The sequence below is a fragment of the Misgurnus anguillicaudatus genome, chromosome 12, assembly GCF_027580225.2.
Source record: "Misgurnus anguillicaudatus chromosome 12, ASM2758022v2, whole genome shotgun sequence".
NCBI lineage: Eukaryota > Metazoa > Chordata > Actinopteri > Cypriniformes > Cobitidae > Misgurnus > Misgurnus anguillicaudatus.
In genome coordinates, this window is record NC_073348.2 from 11,489,259 (window position 1) to 11,512,665 (window position 23,407).

The following is a 23,407-nucleotide window of genomic DNA, read 5'->3' on the forward strand; positions in this document are numbered from 1 at the left end:
TGGTTTAAAATTGGGTATTGTTTTCATACTGTTGAATTAAACATACATGCCATTAACATCGTTTAAAAACATTTATATTTACTGTATGAACAAAAACCATATTGTACAACATAACATAATACTACTAAATAAAACTAGTGAAATAAAACTAGTGAATTACTTTACAAGAGTACAAGAATTGAGTTGCGTGCACATACAGTACTTAAATCATAAATCTTATATTTCAGAATGAGCAGATTTTGTAATTAATAATACATATGATAAGTCTGTCCGCTGATCTCATATGTTTGATACAAAAAATATGATCGCTATTGTAATGAAGCACTATTTTATCATTAAAATCTAATAACATCCTATTAATTTAACAGAATGTTGGGCATGACAACATGGCAGTGTCTTCAATATTGTTACGTCATGCGCAATCCAGTCATTTATATAGATCAGTTGTTGGGACCAGCAGAGCTGGGCAACACACTGGGAGGGAGGGTAACAGCAAGGCTGGAGACCATACTTCTACATGGAATCTGGGGTAATGTTTGATGTTTGACTGTCAACTGAGCTTCACAACAGAAATTGCAACCTTGAAACAGTTATGCAGATGCATCAGCTACTACAACATCACAAAATCGAGTTTGATACACAGCTGCTCATTCAAGCTCATCTAATCTCTAGACTGAACTACTATAACATGTTATTGGTCGGCCTTCCAGCCATTGTGACTATGCATCTGCTAGAAAACTCTACAACAATATCCTTAACCATAAAACTAACAAGTCACTTGACTAAAATTTGGGAGGGATTTCATTGGCTATGGCAGGAGCCTTGAGGACAGCGTTCGTGAAGAAGAAACTCTGTGGCTGTGTTTATGGGATACAAGGACCACTGAAGCCATAACCACAGATCTTTGGTGCTTGGACCCGCAAGACAACATTTACTATTTGTAACTGTGTACTCAACTCTGCATTGAAAAAAAGAATGAGCACAAAGTGATTCTGGCCGAGCAGGCACGTCTGTACAGGCAACTCTATGATTCGTCTCTTTGCAATTTCCGCCCTGTGGCACTCACGTCCATCTTCACTGAGTATGCAGATGACTACCCCAGTGATTGGCCAGATTAAGAACAACAACAATACAGTAAATCGGCCTACAGGGAGAAGATTCAAAACCTGTCAACCTGGTGCTCCATTAACACCCTCACCCTCAACGCCTCAACAAGTTTCCAACTTTAAGTTCCTCGGTGTCCACATCTCTGAGGATCTGTCCTGGCATCTGAACACTTTATTTCTGGTTAGGAAAACTCAACAACGCTTATACTTCCTTAGGAGACTCAAGAAAGCCCATCTGTCTCCTCAGATACTAATACGTTTTTACCGCTGCATCATTGAGAGCATCTCTTGACCAACTCCATAACAGTATGGTATGGCAGCTCCACATTGCGTGAAAAAAAGCTCTGGATAAGGTGGTAAAAACCGCCCAATGCATAGTTGGCCTCCACCTTCCTGCCACGGAGCCTCTTGACCACAGTAGATGCCTGTGTAGAGCACACAACATCCTCAAGGACTCTTATCATCCCAGTCACAACCTGTTCAATCTCCTTTCCTCAAAGAAAAGATACAGATCCATTCGGACTAGAACCTCCAGGTTCAAGAACAGTTTTATCCCCTCAGAATCACAATCCTGAACACTACACTACACTGTTAGATTACGGTACATCCACTACTTCTGCACTGCCCATATCACTATGCATATATATTGTAATGTTTTCTCTTTTTTTTCTGAACCTGCGTATCTGTACTTCACCGTGTTTACTTCCTCATTATTGCATAATGTTGCAAATAGTTCCTTGTTCATACTCAGTATTTAATCCTCTTACATAGTTTATCATTTATACAGTATATTTACATATTTACTCCATACAGTAAACATACTCTTCTGCCATAGCCTGCTATTTATTCATTATTCATTGTACATATTTACACTTTATTTTTAATATTTAATTGCACTTGTCAATTTGCACAGTCCTACTAATTTGTACTTCTGGAAAATACTAAACGATATTTTGTTGCTGTGTATGTACCTGTACTATGCAATGAAAATAAAGTTATCTGTCTATCTACAGGGTTTCCTGCAGCACTTTGCAGTTCGGGTGGCCCGCCTAAGCTGGAAAACCCTACTGCCTTGAAAGGATAGTTTACTTTGTCCATCGTAAGTACACATTGATGGCCTAAGACACGAAACGAGCAGTCTGTGTGAGAAAACGAACACTATTTATATTGTTTTTGCCCCTTGTACACAACCACGTCTGTGCTTAGTCTGCGCATGCGCCGGAAGTGATCTTCTGGATGAGTTTGTGTGAGGCGAGCATACGTAATTGTTTTCTTTTACGTCGGTTTAAACATCCCGGATAAGCGCAAATTAGTACAATTTCTATTAGCTGTCTTACCTACAATCTCTGTTCTGTGTAAACAATGAGTGATGTTCGTTTTCTCACACATACCGCCCATCTCGCGTCTCAGGCCATCAATGTGCACCCACGATGGACAGTTGTTTAATTTGGACTTCTCTGTGCATGCTATTTGAGGTAATGTTTACCAAGTGACCATAGACCTGCATTATATGACTGACATACAAGAACGGTGTGACCTAAAAACATCAAAAGTGAAACTACCACGGAAACAAAGAGTCACGTTTCGGACTCCCCACAATAACGAGCCGGCTGGCAACAAGTCAGTTATTGAAATAACCAGTCGCAACCGAATAGCATCTAAATAAACAACATTACTCACCATAGAACAACGTTGTGCACTTCATCAACAGCCACACCAATGAGACGCTCCCGTTAAACATCTGTTTGAAGCATATCTCTCCACTTTTTAACACATACAAGCATTTCAGGAGAACCAAACTTTTTGACTCCACTAACTGCCTCAAGCAATACTCTTGGACGTCTTTTAGAAAGTCTATGCTGCGAACTTTGCATATTTTTGAGAATCCAATGTTTGGCTGATCATGATAACTGGTCATTATTATCCACGTTAACATGACTGATTCTCTTCCTCAATGGAACGTCAGAGCTTTGTTTTCCAGGGACCGAAACTAATCGCGACACTCGCGTCTCCTGGAAATCTGGTTTATTTCAATTTCAAAGACGACTTTGACATTCTCACAGGGTTTCCAGAAAAGTGTACAAAAACATCAGACGTTTAGCCAACAGTCTGTGGACATGATGTTAATAAATTATCTCGGAAAATAGCGCAGACACGCTTCACACCACGAGCGTGCACGCGCGCCACACGGCCGAAATGGTCGGTCATGTCTGGAGTAGCAAGTTGATAAACACGTGTCCGTGAGAACTGTAAGTGGACTCATGTTTTGGGTTTATTTAAGCCTGTTATTGTATTTGTCTAAAGTTCTTGCAAATTTAAAGTAAGTTAGCTGGTGATTTTTGTTGTTTGAGCAACCTGCTAGCTAGGTTTCACATGCCTGTTGATTCGATATAATTGTTGATGGCTCTTGCTCTCATTATTATCTATCTATCTATCTATCTCTGTTATCATTCATCAGAAATGTGCAAATCCATATATGCAACTATACTACACTGATGGTAATAGACAGTGACAATAACCCTATTCCTTTGGCTCTTATACTGTACATAAAGAGACATTTATATTGATGAGCAAACAAAGAAGGTAAATGTCCATGTTTAACAAACACGTTGAACAAATGTTTAATAAGAAAACAAACAAAAAACAGTTGCTAGGGTTTTCTGGATAGCTGTTATGCAAGTTAGTAGGCAGTTATTATGAGCAGTAAAAAAGGCCACCTATGCAATTGGTACTGCACGTTATTTGCCACCTAATCTGAAAATATGATTTTATTGACCCACGCAACATATTTCAGAAGATATTTCATACCGTTTGCAAAATTTCCATTGACATACTGGGAGGCAAAGACAGCTGGGAACAAATATGAAATTAATGGCACCAGCAGGAGATTCATGGCAACCGAGTTCACTGCACACATTAATTCAAAATATATAGGTATGCACATCCAAAACTTAAAAGATAAAACAACAGATCCCTATAATGCCGTATAATAACAGATCCCTATAATCCCTATAACGTGTAATTTGCCCAGTAATTTTCCACATTTTAAAGTTTTTCATGTCATTTCAGGGCTACTATTAAACATATAGAAGCTTTGCTTCTTAATGAATTATGGCTGCGTCCGAAAGATAAGGCAGCTGACTTGTTTCCTCGCTGCCTCATGAGGCAATGACTTCGGAGGCATGAAGGCAGCTCAGAGAAACGCTTTCGGACACACTTCAAAGTCAGCGTGTTTGAAATATAAACAGAGAGCGCCTTTGTTATAACTAATCGCATATTTGAAAACTACAATACTAATTTTTTGGTAAAAATTCAATTAAAAGGTGTAAATTTGGCTCCAGCCGCTTCCTTGGCTGCCATTTTATTTTTTTGAAATTGACCAGGCTCAACAAATCACATTCCCTGTGCACGCAAACTAATAGAATTGTGGGACAGGACATGAAGGTATCACAGGAGTCAGGAATTAACCTAACATTGGATTCGGACATGACTTGATGCCTTCCCGTCTTGGAATGCTGCCACAGAAAGCAGCAATTTAGAGTTTTCGGACGCAGCATTTTAAAATCCCGCTACATCCAAAAGCCAGGCGCTCTCATGCAGAAACTCTAATTGCACCACAAAATAAGTACCATTACACAGGCAGGTCCAAGGATGCATTTAAGCATATTTACATCATGGTTCTTCAAACCTTTTCCGTTATTTTCTTGATAATAAAGAATATGTATAATGATTATTTTTTCCAAGTGTTGCTTTTTTAAATGCATGTTATAAACCACTTAAACTCTGGGGAGGTTTCCTGGACAGGTCTTATCCAAGTCCCAGACTAAGATGCATGTTTGAGCTGCCTTATGTTTAAAATACCTTAAACTGACATAGATTAAAATATATCATTGCTATTGTTTTGTATCAATATGCACACTATTGTTTTTTGTAAGGATTGTTTGTAAAACCTAAATATCATAATATAACTAAGGCCTAGTCCTGGCTTAACCTAAACCCTGTCTGGGAAACCACCCCATAGAGGTCTAACTGTGGGTGTACAACAGATGCGAGTTCAACGATTTGCGCGAGTAGATTACTTACAAAGTCAATGCAAAGACGCGATCAAACGCATCCTCGCGTGGGGCGATGCAAATGACGCGTTTACCGCGAAAACAAGCTGTTGAAAATTGAAAGTTGAAAATATTCAACTTGAGCGAAAAATTCAAATGACACGAAGTTAAATCCCACGAGTAATCTAGAGCGAGAAACGCTGTGAATAATATCGCCTTTGCGATTCAGAATCGATATCGGGCAGGTATTATTAGTGTGTGTTGCGATTTATCATTACACGCCTAAAGGTTTGTAAGGTGTAAACAGTCTGGTTTAAAATTATTGTTCAACCACTATCGAAACCAATACTACAGCGTTCTACAATTGGCTGCCAAAAGGGTGGAGTTTAGGTGACGTCAACTGCAAGAGCTCTATATCAACCGACAAATAAGAGCGCAATAAAAATAAATTCTGATGGGAGTAGAAATTTCTGCTGGTGATTTACTGACAAAGGCGCAACGATAAAGAACACAAGCGCAAAAACGTTACATACATAATGACCAACGCAATGTACAAAGTGCAGCGCAAATAAGCTAAGCTTTAAGATAAGCTTTTTTCAGGAATTAAATAATGGCACAAATACCAATAAATTTGCGAGCAGTAACCTAACTGATTCATTTACATAATCTCCTCTATAAATTTTGCATCTCAAGGGAAACTTTTACAAATGAATATGAAATAAGATCATTTCACCACAAATTTTTTACTGCGTGTCTTTAATAAATCCAGACAGTGTTTTTTTTTTAATAGCAAAAAAGACGTTTGTGCTGACGCAAGATGTCGGTAAATCTGACTCCAAATTTGTTTTTCTACAGAAACAGATGTTGTTTCAGATAGTTTCCATTAAATAAAAGGTTCAATTACATTTCGACAGTGATGGTGCATCTTTCTCTCACTCTGGATTATGTCTGTGATTTAAAATAATTAAAAAACTCGTCATACCCTGATCCTGATCTTCTTCTCTCTTGGGCTGCTGCAGTAAATCTTTCACAGCATCTGTAATAAACAAAATATTATGAAAAAAGAGAGGTAAGCGAGTAGCAGATGTATCACTGAGATGAGTTGATCATGGTTGCCAACTAATATATAATTCATTTGATGTGCTGTCAAAATGTGCATAAGGGATTTTTCAGTGACATTAATGTTTCTCATCCAATCAAACCATCTGTTCAATTGTTTTACAGTTTGGAGCATTTCGTTGAAATTTTAATGAATTTCAAACAAAAATAACACACGACACACACATATTTCGAATGATATACATTACTTCCCCCAGGGTCAAGTACAGAATTTGGTCATATCACACAATACTGTATGTGTGTTTTTGGATGGTACCTTCATGAGTATCTGGGTTGTGCATCATGGACATCATGTGGTCTGGACTGACGGGAATGGGAACGTTGGCTTCAGGGGGAATGTTCTGGAACAACTCACTTTCACCGTGCTCCGTGCAGTCCATGTAAGGCATGGCATGCTTGCTGTCCATGTAGTACATGATGTAAAAGTTACACATCTCATCAGCAGATGTGCCGCTGTAAGAGAATAAACACACAAGGTGTGAACAAACAACCTTCACACAATTACACTGGAAAAACAACAAATGAACAGTCATCAAACAGACAACCAGGTTCAGGTGGTACATAGACGTACCAACGCTACCTGAAGGTGGTGTGTACCTTCGCTTCTGTGATGTGACCTCCATTAACCCCATTTGGTTCACCTGTGCTCTAGCATCTATCTAGCTCCATTTACATGTCCGTGTCCTGCTTGCTAACACTTTAATCTATTTGTCTGGCTCCATTAGTTGGGTTTTGTTTTGCTCTTCTGTTCTTTTGAATCCCCACCTCACCAGTCTCCCCTCAGCTCAAAGGGCTTTAGGAGATGTGATGGGACTACAGGCTGGGACTACGGGCTTTGGCTAAATTATATCCTGGCTCTTCCTTGCTTTGTAATGGAATTGAATGAGGATCAAAGTTTTGGGGTATCAATATTTTAGATTTAGTCATGAAACCACATAAAAACGTGAAATTGTATTGGATGTCGCATGTCTCACAACTATGTGTTTTGATATGACGCATATGACAACTAGTCATATGTGAACAATGAGATTGATTTACATTACATTGCATTACATTATCACTAACTATCCTAACTATCGCTAGAAAGCTATAAAAATGAATGGGTTCCTTTATCTCATGCAGCTTTCACATAGGACGCGGTGTGCACTGCATTTGCCGCTGGGTTCAGCGCACAGCCAAGCGATTTGCGCTCTGCTGGCCAGACCAAAGTATCTTAAATTAAGATGCTTTTTCTTGATGAGCAAAACGACCCAAGAAAATAAGTCTAGTTTTTAGACCAAAAATTTCAAATTTAACCCTTGTGCCTTGTTCCAATTCACTACCCTTTCGTGTTGTTAGCGGCCAAAAATGGCCACAAAATTAAACTGCTGTAAAAATGTATCAGATGAAATTTTTTTTGCAGAACTACCAAATGATTTTAACTCTTTAATTGCCAAGCACATAAGTGATGCCACTGATTTGAGAAAAAAAAAAACACAAAATCACTGATTTTCAATATAAAATGTGTGGACTGGATTTTTTCACCTTTTTCACATTCTTGGGCATGCCAAAAATTAGTAAAAACATTGGCTTTGATGCATTTTTAGTTTTTGTGCAGCATCAGAGCAGCAGAAAAGATCTTTTTACATATGTTTTTCACGCACACACGCACGCACGCACGCACACACACACACACACACACACACACCTCTCTCTATCTCTCTAATATGCTGTTATACTCCATATAACTCAATGTACAAGCCAGAATTTAAGCTCTGTTTTTTTGCAAAGGCCTTCTAAAGGGTTAATGGTGTCACATGGTGATCAACAGTTAAAATGGGGGGCAAAAATGGCCACAAACAATAAATAAGGGAGAAAAAAATAAAATCGAATGCTGCACAAAAACTAAAACTGCATCAAAGCCAATGTTTTTAATAATCTTTTACATGCCCAAGACTGTGAAAAAGGTAAAAGAAAATCCAGTCCACAATCACTTTTTATATTGAAAATCTGTAATTTTGTGTGTTTTTCCCAAATCAGTGACACCACTTATAAACCTGTCAATGAAAGAGTTAAAATCATTGAATTTTTGTAAATATTTGGTAGTTTTGATCAGCACTGAGGTTGATTAACAGATTTATGCAAAAAAAATAATAATCTGATAAATTTTTACAGCAGTTTAATTTAGTGGCATTTTTGGCCACTAACAACACGTAAGGGTAGTAAATTTGCCCACGGTATATTGTTAAGTTTTTGAAAAATTTCAAAGCATTTTCTTAAAATATGTGTAAATATAAGATTTGTCACCAAAAATCATTCCATTTGCTGAAACACAGAGAAAGTTGTGGCCAAATTAAGACTATCAAATAACAAAAATGGCCCCAACTACATAAGGGTTAAGTGATTTTGTGCATAAAACAAGCAAAAAAACATCTGCCAATGGGGTAAGCAAATTTTTCTTGAATTTCTCTTGAATTTAGTGTTTAAGAAAAAATTTCAAGATTTTTTTGCATACCCCCATTGGCAGATGTTTTTGCTTGTTTTATGCACAAAATCACTTAAATTTGATATTTTTGGTCTAAATACTACACTTATTTTCTTCAGGGTTTATACAGAAATCCTTAAGTTAAATTTACTACTTTTTACTACCTTTTTTACTACCTTCAGAATATTTTTTAAAACCATCACGACACTGAATTGCAAGAGTTAATCAGCGACCTTTCTATTATTTACACAGATTTTGACATATATAACATACAAAAAAGAATTAAAGTGAAAAAAATTCTTCTGACTGAAATATTTTTCAGGCCAAGTCATATTCCTTTACCTAACACTTTATGTAGGCGAGACCAATAGCATTTTAAGGGGAGATTTTTTGCCATAAATTCCATATTGAAGTCTCATGTGGCATATATAGGTAGCTGTAGTTTGCAGGGCATTTCAGATTAAGGCGAAACTGCTAAATAACTCACTATACTGTATAAAAAGAAAACATGAATATCACCACCTTTAATGAATCTTTGATTAATTATTTATTAATTGTAAATGTATTTATTTTAGCATTTACTAATCATTTTTTAATCAAAGTTGAAACTGTTAACATTAGTGAATACACCGTGAACCACCGTCAATTACTGTAATGACATAAATAAGAATTAATTAATTTTTATATACTCTATATTTTTCATTGTTTGTTTATGTTATATAATGCACTTACTAATGTGAACAAATACAACTTTTTCATATCATATTATTCAGTACACATAAACGAATAATCCAGAGTCTGTTCTGTTCACACAACAGCTTACAGTCACAGCTCTAATACAGTAACGTTATGTATGAATATAAACCCTGAATGAGCAACTCGAATCAAACTCGTGTAGAATTCGCACAGGATGTCTGTAACCATCGTGACAGTTGTAAATTGAATGACTGTACCTTTATCAACAAATTATTATGTTACAATAGAGGCAGCGCTGATGTGCTAGTTTATGGTCAATGTTTCTGCTGTTTATTTTCTCCTAAGACCTAAATGGTCGTGTTTATATGAGGATATTTGCAAAGACGGGATTTTTGAGGCATATGTGTTATTTAAGGCCAATAAAGCGGCAAAAATACGTACAACACAAGCTCAATGAGAAACGAATGGGCGGCTAGCGTGCTCCTCTGACACAGAAACAGCGGACGCACTGTTGTTTGTGTTTGAATGGCTTAAAATCACTTGTTTTTAAACGGCTGTGCTTAAATATATGTTACGTTTTTGTGAACACACGCAAATGCAACTGCAAGAACCGACAGGTGGATGATATCAAAGTCCCGCGAGATAATTTCGGAAGCAGTCTCCTCTTATGATTCCTCGTCATTCGCTCTCAAGGGATTTGGATGTCATCTGCCTTTTGGTTGTTGTGGCGCCACATGAAGTTTACCCACGAGTTAAACAAACCCGTTGTACCAGCCACTGGCTATATCAGCATAGCATTAAAAAGCGTGCCGCGGATGATCAGTTAACGTGAGAAATCATTTACCCCCAAAATACAGGACCCTTTACGTTAGTCATACTGTGCAAAGACACAGTATAAGGTCAGAAAACCCGGAGTGGATCCGGTCCGTAGTGATTACAGAACGCTTACAGCGGAGAGAGAAACGTGATTCGGCTCCACTCCAGGCTTTGATCACATCCCAGAGACGAAAGATCTTTGATTATTTGCCCAGATATGCAGGTGATTTGAACTAATTTCCAGGCATCATAACGTTACAAAAAGCAATCGAAAATTTACTACCTCGACAGATGACGCTTACTACTTTTTACTGGCCTTAATTTGGCATAATTTAATTTACTACCTTTTACTACCTTTTACAACCCCGCGGAAACCCTGTTCTTGGGTCTTTTTGCTCATTAAGAAAAAACATCTTAATTTAAGAATTTTTAGATATTTTTCCTGAAAACAAGACAAAAATACTAAGGAAGTGTTTTCTTGAAAATCATTTTTTGCAGTGTATTTGGGTTAAATAGTGGATGAGGAATACAGACACTGGTGTTGCCCGTCCATTTCAACTTTAAGCTGCCTACCTACAACAAGCTACCCGACTTAAAACACATCTAACATGCCAAATTGAATTGCTACGTGTTTCCATGACACGGCTTTCCTTCCGATGTCTCTGTAGGAGCCTAAACTTGTATTATAAAGCTCTGGGAATTCGGAAACACACAGTAAAAGCTTTTCATCCATTTTGATTTTGGCACTTGTTTGGATGCCCCGTTTCTATTGGCCACGCGGGTAATCGTCACAGAGCGCAGCGCAAAAGTTAAACTATTTTAAACTTTGACCATGGTGTTCACTTTGCTCGACGCAACAACAAACCGCCCTCGCGTGGCGCAAGCCATTGAAATGAATGGGTTTCATAGCGCAGAGCACACAGCGTCCTTTGTGAAAGCCGCATCACAATACTATCATTTTGATTTTGAAGACATTTATTAATCTACTGGATTACTTTTATGATTGATAGATGAGTTTTTTGAAGCTTTGAAACATTGAACCCCAGTCAATTGCATTCTAAATGATATTATTGAATATATCTCTGACTGTGTTCGACTGAAAAAAAAAGACATGACATCTTTGATGATATGGAGGTGAATAAATAATCGGTTGTCATATTAGGGTGGATTTATATATTCAGTAAACTGTGTGATCCGTAATGAAAAATCAGGAATAGTCGTGCACACAAAAGCAAACACAGCATTAAACACACACACACATTTTGCCTATACCTTAACTCAGTGGTTCTCAACTGCAGTCCTCGGGACCCACTGCTCTGCACATTTTGGATGTCTCCCTTATTTAACACACCTGATTCAGATCATCAGCTTGTTAGGATAGATTCCATGAACTGAACTGAGTGTGTCAGATATGAGAGACATCCAAAATGTGCAGAGCAGTGGGTCCCGAGGACTGGAGTAGAGAACCACTGCCTTAACTTATCATCAAAAACTCAGGATACACCATTTACTCTGTCCACATTTTGAAATGTTAAAGTCTTTCCCCTAAAAATCACCCACCACCTTCATGTCTCCAAGACGTTCAATTTCAGCTTCACACCAGGTGACAAACTTATGTAACGCAGAGACATCATCCTGCACCGAGCTTGGAAACCCAGAGGGCTTTCATTTAAAGCCATGAACTGTGAAGTTTTTCTTTTGTCTCTGGCTTTGTTTCCATGGCAGCCATTATAATGATCACATCCATATCTAGTGGACGGGAGTCAGCCTGTGTGTCTCTGCGGGGGCGGTCGCTTTCTGGAAGATGCGTCAGTGCATACTATATTATGTACTTTCCCTATCACCATGGAAACAGGAATGATGAAGGAATTGCACTTACACACACACACCCACACACACACACACAGCAATTCGTCAAATACGAAAGAAACACAGAGAAGTGGAGGGCAGGCCTATGCTGTGTGTTTAACCAAACTTGAAACATCACATCACAGATCAGATCTAAAGCACACACTTTCATAACATGAATTTGAAAATCCAACATCATGCAATCAGAGATGCTGGAAAAGTCAACAGCATGCACACACAAACATCATCCCTTCAACACACTTACTGCCTCAGTAAATCTTCATGGAGAACAAAAAAGTGAAATCTCTCTTAGATACACATGCACTGAAATACTGGCATCACAAATAAACACGAAAATATTAGGCTGCATTATTAAACACTGAAAATATGATTAAGTACAGTAGCAAATATATTATCATTAATAATATGAACTTACCCAATTTGTGTCTCTGTGGTTCGACCTTCTCCCGTGAAGACACAACGGGCGGCAAGCGTATCTCCATCTTTAACATCAATTGCATTGGATGCTGGATAAAAAGCCTGAAAACAAGTAAAGATAAGAACTTAAATATCAGCACCTACATTTACAGACCCACACAGATTGTGTGCAAGCAGATGATTGTCAATCATTAAAAACACATTTTGGGCCCCTAAATAGATTTTTTAAATGAAAAACAGGAGACAATGATGTGTTTTCATGGTTCTGTTTTACTTTCCTTTTTATTCTGGAATACATAATACTGACAAAGACCTTTAGGTGAACTATTGAACTATCTGACTCCATACTAATCCCTCTCTTTACCAAACATTCTTCTGTCCAAAGACAATGCATTTAAAGTTAGGGATGCGCAGACATACAGGCCTATAATCGGTATCGGCAAATAAAAGCAATTTTATCCACTACTGGCCATCGGATGATTGTTTAACTCATTCACCGCCATTCACGAGTTATCTCGTAATTTATGAGTTCATATTTAACTAATAAATATACCTTTTTGGACGAATTTCAAAGTGAAAGTGTAATACAGCTTTTATCCAACAGATGGCGCCAAATCGAATTTATCAAAAACGGAAGTTAAAAAGAGTTGTTTTTTTTAACTGCCTTTATGTTTGATAGTCATTTTGAGTCTGATCTCTAACATAAATTCCTTTACAAAAACGCAATTTTTTAAGCTTTTTGCTCAAAATGTTGTATTTTTGAAGAGAAATATCCATATTTCAGTGGTTAAATTAAGTAGAAAAAGTAAATATATAATGAAACGTTTTTTCCCCATTTTGTTTGTTTGTTTATTGTTTGTTTGAAAGCAGAGGGTGTGTTCTTTAATTTGATATAATTTGTATGTTTTTATATTTATAGAAAATGATTTTTCCTGCAAGGAATTTTGTGAAAATTTTGTTAAAATCACAAAAATGCAGGTGGGCAACTTTTCTCAAAAAGGCTGGCGGTGAATGAGTTAAAAACAAGCAGTGATCATGGCAGATTATATCCTGGCGATCAAAAGGAGTAAAAAAAAGCATCAGAACTCTGATTATTGTAAATTGGGTCACAATGACAATAGAAATCCAGTTTACAGTTACATACTGCACATTTAGGGCCCTATCATCCACCCGGTACAATGTGGTGCAAAGTGTCTTTTGCTAGTTTAAACTTGCCGCAATTATCATTTTCACATTTAGCGCCACGTTGTTTAAAAAGCAAATGCATTTACGCCCAATTTTGTGCCCATGGACATTCTGGTCTGAAAACGAGACGTGTTCAGGCGCATTGCTATTTTGAGGCAACAAAAATAGACTTCGCCATTTACGAACAAAAACCTGATCTAAAGTCTAAGGCGCAATATTGCTTTTGTTATTTAATGAACACGTTAGTAATATGCGCCTATAAACGGGACGTCAACCCGCATTTGCTTATCACACATATAGATGCGCAGTAGAAAATGTGTTTAAATGTAAAATTAAAGGATTAAAAGGTTAAAAAAAATTATTGACTATCTTGGACATAAATCAAGACCAATTATGAGACTTAGAAGGCTTAAGAAGCGGCTTCATCTGTAGCATGGTAAGAATTTAAATGTTTTACTTTAAACAAATGCAAATATTGCATTTATTTTTAATGCTACCCCACAAATTTATTGTATATGATGACTTTGTACCTGTGGATATGGTGAGATGCTATTTTTTAAAACACTCAGGCACTGTCCGAGTGTTGAATGTAAATTTCGTTTGTAAATTCTTCATCTCCTGCTTGTTACAAATAAAGTATTTTTAGAGTACAAACCTTTTCTTGCAAATTTGTAAAAAAAAATTGAGATTACACTGATCATGTAGGTTATCCATTCATTTACAGCCATTAAAAGCCTGCTACTTTAACTTCCAAGACTGAAAAAATGACTTTCAAAGGTTTTAATTAGGGCTGGGCATATATTAATCTAGATTAATCTCATACAAAATATATTTTTTTTGCATAATATATGAGTTTGTGATGTGTGTAAATATTATGTATATTTAAACACACACACATACATATATATACATTTAAGAAATGTTTTATTTAAATATGGTTTTTTATTTATATATAATTTAGAATATATAAAAATATAAATAAATATATATACACATGTAAATGTTCTTAAATACATACATAAATGTGTGTGTATTTATATATACATAATAATTACACACAGCACAAACTCAAATGTTATGCAAAAAATGACTTTTATTTTGTATGAGATTAATCTAGATTAATCTATGCCCAGCTCTAGTTTTAATACAAAAAAATAACAATTTCAATACAAATGAAAACAACATTTTTTTTAAATAAATCTTAAACTGGGGGTCTTTTTTCCCAGCGTAGATTTTCAGTTTACAAATTCCACCATCTAAATAGGGAATCGGCATGGCACGAGCGAAACTGGCTTTTAAAGGGAATAAGACTCTCATAAGTTTATTGCACATTACGCCCAAAACACACCCATTTCTCATTAGGAGTTAAGAACAATCCTTTTAGACTGTGCACCGTGCGCTTTAGACAATGCGCTTAGATCATTAAAATAGGGCCCTTAGGGTACATTCACACGTGGCGAAAATGTTAACGCTTGACGGAAGGCTTGTCTGAAGCGTGGCCAACAGCCAATCACAGTGGCCGCTACACATGCTCCAGTCTTCCATAAACGTAATTGGCTGGCTCTACCTAGGTTATTTGCATGAGGCAATCTGATTGGCTGATGCACGCGTTGCCGCTTGAAAAGTGGAGAAATGTTCAACTTCTGCCGCGAGCAATGGCACTGACACGGCGCCGACGGATCCACAATTCAGTTCGGCTAAATGACGTCACCCATTAAAAGTGAATGGGAAGCGTTAACGCTTACGCCCCGTGTGAATGTACCGTTAGGCTTTCAAAACATAATTTGAAACAAGGTGTAAGAAGCAAAACCATTGGAATCTATTGGTATCGGTAGATATCATAAGTAACTAGGGATGCACCGAATCCAGGATTCGGGTTCGGATTCGGCCGAATACTGGGCTTTTTGACGGGGTTCGGGTTTGGCCGAATCCTAGATTTTTTTTCCACCGAACCGAACCCTATGCTTGCGCTACGCTGGTCGATGTCACGCGGCCGTTGATTACACACATCGGGTGCTGACGTGGAGATGAGCTTTTTCTTTCGGTGAGCCTTAGGGGCTGGACACACCAAAACTTTGAAACACGGCTGAGGACGCCAAATGCCAGCTGTTTTTCAGCCGAGCGCTTGGTAGCTGTGATGCTTCAGCTGTGAGCCGGTTGGTTGCTGTGGTAATGTCCCGCCCCTCCTCCACTGTAATTGGACGGCCGTGTAAAAACTGACATTGACGAGCGGAGCTTCTCACTCAAAGTTAAATATAGTTTTCAGCGCGGAGCTGCTTGCTTATTGGAAAAACGAGCGTGTCGCAACGCATCGCTTTTATTATGCATAGGCTTATGGTAATTGTCAAAATAGTTTTCCAACTTGTCATCCTGGCATAATGTACAGTTAAAATAAATAAAATGAAAAATACACTGCTGTGGATGTTGTTTACTTCATTAATGTGCTTTACTGTGTTAATGGAATAAGGATGCGAGTAGGATTCGGTATTCGGTTTCGGATTCGGCCGAATCTTAAACGGTGGATTCGGGATTCGGCCGAACCTAAAAAATCTGGATTCGGTGCATCCCTATAAGTAACTGAATATCGGTATGGGCACAAAAAAAAATTATTGGCGTATTTCTATTTAAAATATGTACCTGTGGCAGCTGTGGAGACTGTCGTCCAATCTGTGTCCACTGTCCATTTCGAACCCGGTACCCACTAACAACCTTACCTGAAGCACAAAACACATAAGATAAACAAGCAGAAAATGTTTAAAGAAAACAAAGTCAAAGAAATAATTTTATATCCTTTTTTTCATATAGTGAACAACAAATACTGCTTTATGCTTACTTCAAAACCTTACTCAAAACCTCATCATATACATTTAGATGACATTCAATATAGTGCATGAAATTATGGTTGCTGTTTACTGCAATTGTAAAGTAAGCAGGTTATTTTTTTTCTTTTTGTGTTTGGAAGAAAACCAGGGGAATAGTTTCTGGGAAGATGGAGCCCCCCTAATAATCAAAACTAAAAATAACAACTCCACAATATTTATATATGAAACATATAGTACAGTAAGAGGCCACAATTTTTTTTATAACAACACTAGTATGATCATGTCTATATAATGACATAAACAATGTCTACATCAATAATATTTTCATCAACTGCATCACAATGAATTAAAAATGCAATATCTTACCAAGTGTGTGTGTGTGTGTCCTGAAGGCAAATGGATACATCGGGAATGATGAATATTCACAGGCAATGTCTGCGTTAGTAACTGCAAAAAAAACAAAAATATGGCATTGTTTTTGCGCATGTATACCAATGTAGATAAATATTGTCTAATAGGGGTGTAACAGTACGTGTATTCGTACCGGACCGTTTCGGTACAAGGCTTTCAGCACGGTGCACATGATGGCCGAACGCAATCTTTTGTGTGCGGAACGTAGGTCAATTTTCGTGTTTCCACACGGACATATTAAGTCGCGTAAGTCTCCGCGTTCAGCGCAAGTCTTCTGTCAAACATATAACATAATTCGGCCTACAGAAAGATTTGTATTTACTTAGTTGTATATTCGTTTGATTATTGATGTAAACGTTTACGGGCCGCTTATGTGTCGCGTCTAAAAGCATGTGTTAAACGCGTGTCAACGCGCTGTTTTGTTCTTTCAAAAGTGCGTGAGAGGTTGCGCGTCTTCGTTGCTACACAATCATGAGACACGCTTTCTGTGACAGCGAGAATAAGGAATGCGTGATTAGATTTTTCATCTGCACCTCACGTCAATCATATCATTGTCACAATGCGATCAGCTGGTCGGGACAGAAAAGAGCTGTAACCCGGGCTTACTCAGCTGTTACTCAGCTGCGGAGGGGTTCGTTAGTTTAAGTCACACAAGCAAAGATTAGGAGAAACATGCAAAAGATAAAAGATGGCTATGTATGCACTCACTAATGTCAATATGAGTGTATAATAAGTATATCATCATGTTGCTTACCATGCAGTTACACATAGAGCAGTAATATTATTTTTATACAGAGATGGTACATAACCAATTCAATACTGTGACTGAAAAAAATCCAAAATAAATCAAAACAGAAACATTTTTGGTGGCAAAAATGTAGGCTAATAGTTCATAAATGTATTCAGGAATTGAATTTGTTAGTTTAGTGCAAGGTTTTAGTAGAAAGAGTTTAAGAGAAGGTTAAGAAAAGATTTAAAAATGTATAAAATAATGTAAAAAAGTATGTTATTTAGTGGAAAACTTTCAGTATTTTATTCTTTTTTATTTTATATATATTTCATTTATTATATTTTAATAAAAAGTGTTTTAAAAGAGTAAACAAATTGCTAAAAAAAAGTAATAAACAACCCGCAGTTTAATGTTTGCATTTTTTCCCTTACTGTACCGAAAATACATCGAACCGTGGACTCTAAACCGAGGTACGCACCGAACCGTGATTTTTGCGTACCGTTACACCCCTATTGTCTAAATATCCAAACATTGTTTGCTAATAACTGTAATAAATAAGAAAGTAGGGTTAAATAAGTAATCAATAAGGTCCTTGAGGCTGTGCTCTATCGTGAATATTCAAGTACATTCAAATCCTTCAGCAGTGACTTATTGACGATTCAGCCCTAGCCCTAAGTACCTTATTGTTTTTATAAACGGTCACCACACAATAAAAATATTAAAGCACATAATATATATCAAAGTTGTCCTTCCGCTGGATAAAATAGTCTCTGAGCGACTGTGAACAGTAACAGAACGTTTCACATATGTTTACATTGCTAAGGGTGCTGTGCAGTGACACAGAATCACTGGGTGCAGCGTTTTTGTAAATAAAACAAAGCTATTTAACAATTGGAATAAAGGATTAAAACTAAATGTTTTATAACTGTCTAAACATTAAAACAAGAAAAACACTTAAAAAACACAAAATGGGAGAACTGGTAGAAACCCTTCACAACTGATGACAGAATAATACTCATCATACAACCCATTATCACAAAATTACATACCTATAATCACACTATACTGACACTGATGCGTTTTTCCGCCTTTTTGCGTGAATATGTCATGTATTTCTGTGAACGTGTCATTGTCACGTATTTGTTACTCAACTCTTTTGTCCTATTTTCTTACCATTGTCGCTTCGGTTTAGGGTTAGATTTACATAAAATGACATCCTAGTTACCCAAACAAACTCTAACCCTAATGCCAGGCGACAATGGTTTTAAAATCAAAAATTATTAAAAATAAATCATGAAAAAAGGTATAAACCAATACCTAAAGTGATATCCTAATGCAAACACCAAATCTAACCCTAAACCAAAGCGTCAATGGTTTGAAAATAGGACAAAACAGTTGAGTAACAAATACGTGACAGTGACACATTCACAGAAATATGTGACGTTTACGCAAAAAGGCTGAAAATTTTGTCAGTGTCACGGAAAACACTTACAAAATTATGTGACTATATAGGTACATAATTTCGTGCTAAAGAGTTGCATCATAATGAAGAAAAATCAGACCGATCAGTAAAACTCTTCTGGTGACAAGTGTAGATGTCAACGATTACTGCCCACACAAGTGCCCACACATAAACAAAAATACAGAGACTAGACTACACCACAAGATACCATTGGTTAGCAGAGAAAAACAGGATTTTCCCAAAGGGTCTTGCGGACAAATGAGTCACTCTGATAAAAGCTGATCTTAAACTCTAATCTTCATTAAAGCAAATACTGGAACATTTCTGACTGTTCAAGTCCTTCACCTGATCTGAACCCAACTGAGTACACTGTCTATGCAAGGCTACATAAGGGCCAGGGTGGCACTTGCTTACTTAGATTGAAGGCTGGGCCACCCAGTCAGAAAAGACACAAAAAAGCAGAAGAAATCACGCATAAACTATAATATAATATAATCGCTTTAATAATAAATGCTCAAATATAGGCCAACCCGGAAGTTAGCGGGAAACTGGTTTCCATATTTTTGTAGGCCAACATGAAGGTTTTGGTTTGGCCTACAAAAATATGTTAACTCCTGCGGCACTCTACTGTCAGTTGACTAGAAACATTATAAGAAACTGCAACACAGTTTAAATGGTAAGAATGAACGGTCCGAGCCCTACTGATGTGACAAGTGTGTACATACAGTATGAGCCTTAGTGTAAAATTTACCATCAGGAAGGAGAACGATATTGGCTAGTTTCAATTGTTTACCAAAATGACAAATGTTATGTATTTGTGACAGAAAAAGTTTCACGAGAATAAATCTGATGCTGAAAAGCAGGTTTTGTTATGATGTTGTTAGATGTAACTTTCTTTCCTGGAGGAATAACAGTGTCCATAGACATCATCAGATACATGCCAGCAATAAAGGGCTGTCTGCAGATAAGATACAACATACAACTCAATTAAAGATTGTTCACTTAATTCACATTTACATTACCAGATCAATGCTCTACTGTACCAGCTGACCTACAGGAAAAGTCTTGAGTTTTATTTACAAACCATGTATTTTGCAATAATATATTACTAATATATCTTAAATGTGGACTACAATACTGTACACTACAACACATTTCCATTCATATACCATAAAATTAAAATGACCCCTTTGAATAAATCCACTAATACATCCACAAAAAGTAACTTATACATTTATGTGCAACAAAAAGCAGATCAGTATAAAAAACAGCCAATTATATAGACAGAAAAAAAAGTTTTCCCAAAGATTTTGAAAAGCAGAATGCCTTGATGTGCATAAGATGTGTCCGATCTGGTGGGAATAACTTACGGTTTGGAAGTCATTCTTAAAGTAAGTCCTGAGCAGTCTTTATGATGATCTACAATAAAAACAAGACAAACACATCAGTCAAGATAATACAACACTGCTTCTTTGCAGACATAAAGAAATCAAATCAAAAATAAAGATTGGTCTTACTGTTTTCTGTTGATGAGATTTAATTAAATTTTTATAGCGCTTTCCCCCTAATGCATATTCATTCAAAGCCGCATTACAGCAAAGGCAATGTTTTAAGTTTCGTATGTCCTTACGGAGGCATTTCATTTAAAGCTTCAAAGAAATTAAAGCCTTAATATATTTGTTTGTAATTACCTCGTGAACAAACTAAAGACAAGGAACCACAAACCTGACAACCAAAAGTGCACCTATGGCTGTACAGAGTAAACATACTGTCAGTGCTAGTTAACTAAGCTAAACACAACCATATCTACAGGAAACTTGGAAAAATCAACAATCCGATCCGAGTCTATTAAGCACAACTACTATGGAATTTAGAAAAAAAATAAACAAAATACAATTTCTGTCAAAATAGTTTGTAACACATCAGTGTTTACCTCTGAAATTATTGACATCACCATAGTGAATTTGCAGCACAAAGTAGGTAATTCTGGAATCTGATCCAACTTTAAATCCAACACCTGAAACAAAAAGAGTGCAAGATGAGTGTGTCACAGAGGATGAGACAGAAGCTGAAGACTCACAGATTAAACTCATACAAATTAAAGTCCCCCTGTGGAGAAAATCTGATTTTATTGTTGTTTATATGTCTATGTGGTGTTTTTAACATGCTTTAAGACAAACCATGTGCAAATTCAGCATTCAACACACTTGCTGAGTAGGGATGCATAACAATTAAGTTTTTGTTTACAACATATATGTGTGTAAACTGTGTATAATAATTATGTATATATAAATATGCACACATGCATGTATAATTTTAAGAAAAAATATATATTTATATATTAAGTATTTATATTTATATATAATATAAATTATACATAAATATACAAATGTATATACACATGTAAACATTTCTTAAATATACACATGCACGTGTGTGCATTTATCTATACAAAGTTTACACAGTTCTCACACATATATGATGTAAACAAAAACTTTTATTCTGCTATACATTAATCGCGATTAATTGTTATGCATCCCTGAATATTGCACAGTAATTACTTGTAATATGTGGTTTAAAAATAATATTACCATGAAATTATGTATATATATTACCATAACATTACCCAGTTACTGATCTACCTAAACTGGGTAAGTGCTACCAAACACCTTTATGATATGGTATATTATGATGCTCAAAGATGAGTTCTAACTGATAACATTATTGACTACAGGGAGACTTTAACTGCTTCATAACAGACAGACTAAATGTTAAACGTTTTCTTATCGACATAAAGAAAAAAGAGAGATAAAGCACCTTTGGGTAGTTTGGTTGGAGGGGCGTTTCTGGCCCAGGCGTACATGATCTTGGCCTCATCCCGACACGTCCCTAGCTCTTTCCCACAATCCCTGAGTGATTTAACACACAGCAGACATTAGAAAAACTAATGTGTTCATGTACAAATAAGCTTTGACCTTGCCAATACACTGAAAGCAAACATATCACAGCAACGAGAAAGCTAAAGAGGAATCCATGCATTCATTTCAATGATCTTTATTGCTTCTGTGTATCAATGCTACAAAACCCATAAAAAATGTGGTTTCAAATAAACTGCATTCTCAAAAGTGTTGAGAGCACTTTAATAGCCTTTTATATGGTATTTGTTATATTATAAATGGTTCCTGTTTATCTCAATGGTAGAGCATGGCAATACCAACACAAAAGGTCATGGGATCAATCCCAGGGAACACAAACTGATAAAAATACCCTGTATACCTTGTAATGCACTGTAAGTCGCTATGGGTAAAAGCGTCTGCCAAATGCATAAATGTTAATGTTAATATTTTGGCTATCAGAAAAATTAGACTTGGATAAAATGTATACATAAAATGGAATTAAAATAAAACAGACATCAAGTATGCTTTAAAATAAAAGAAAAACGTTTTCTTAAGACATTTTTCATGATTCTAAAATATTTATAAATTTTCTTAAATTTGAATAAATAAATCTTCAATGTTTTTTTAAGAATGTTTTGCAAATCCAGCCCCAGGTTCCTTCTAATCTAAATTTAAATGGTTGTTTTTCACATCTTAGCATCTGCCGCGTAAAATTATAATTGGCAAGCACTGGCCCGGCAGAAATAAAATAATCTTTTTGTTCAGTCATAGCGTAATGCATCATTCTACTTCAAAGAGGCTACGGATAACAAACCCATGGCAGATTTAACTAATTCGAGTGGATTTGCTAAGGTTTGGATTGGCCTACTTTCACACCCCTGCCGATCCCCGGAGCATCAGAAGCCTCACATCTCTAACACTACAAAAGTCTAACAGCATCTGCACCGGAGAGACGGGATGATGCATTATTAATAAGACCTGAGAAGTGCAAAATAAAAAGGCAGGGGAATAAAACATGAAGGCAACTGATGGCACTGTGAATTAAATGTACAGGGTGAAGATTTTTAGAAAATATAAGTTTTATTTAGTGTTGACTTGATCTGTGGCATTACATTTATTAACGAAGTATGATTATTGTAATTCTGCATCTTATCAATATGCTGCCCATGAAAGTTGAATAATGAATGAGAAAGCCCCTCCCATCTATCTTCACACGGTCAGCACAGACTCATGAATGGTTGCCATAGTAACAGGCAAGTGTCTCTTTTGTTTCGGGATTTTAGCGTTGTTTTTGTGCAGCAGTGTCACAGGTAAGTCACACCTGCGCTCTCCGCTGCCATCTAAAAAACACATGCTCTCAA

At 36.6% G+C, this 23,407-nt stretch overlaps 1 protein-coding gene across 4 annotated transcripts in view; it reads right to left on the minus strand.

Moving 5' to 3' along the window:
* The window catches only part of pam (peptidylglycine alpha-amidating monooxygenase), a 67,012-nt gene that overhangs the window by 18,196 nt on the left and 25,409 nt on the right, over positions 1-23,407 (minus strand). For all 4 annotated transcript variants that reach the window (XM_073873971.1, XM_073873972.1, XM_073873970.1 and 1 more), the window contains 9 exons: positions 21,967-22,058; positions 21,083-21,166; positions 20,520-20,568; positions 20,036-20,107; positions 16,913-16,989; positions 16,362-16,438; positions 12,538-12,641; positions 6,534-6,730; positions 6,141-6,194 (listed from right to left, as the gene is read on the minus strand). In XM_073873971.1, coding sequence (XP_073730072.1) covers positions 6,141-6,194; positions 6,534-6,730; positions 12,538-12,641; positions 16,362-16,438; positions 16,913-16,989; positions 20,036-20,107; positions 20,520-20,568; positions 21,083-21,166; positions 21,967-22,058 — 806 coding nt within the window. The remainder of the gene's footprint in view (positions 1-6,140; positions 6,195-6,533; positions 6,731-12,537; positions 12,642-16,361; positions 16,439-16,912; positions 16,990-20,035; positions 20,108-20,519; positions 20,569-21,082; positions 21,167-21,966; positions 22,059-23,407) is intronic.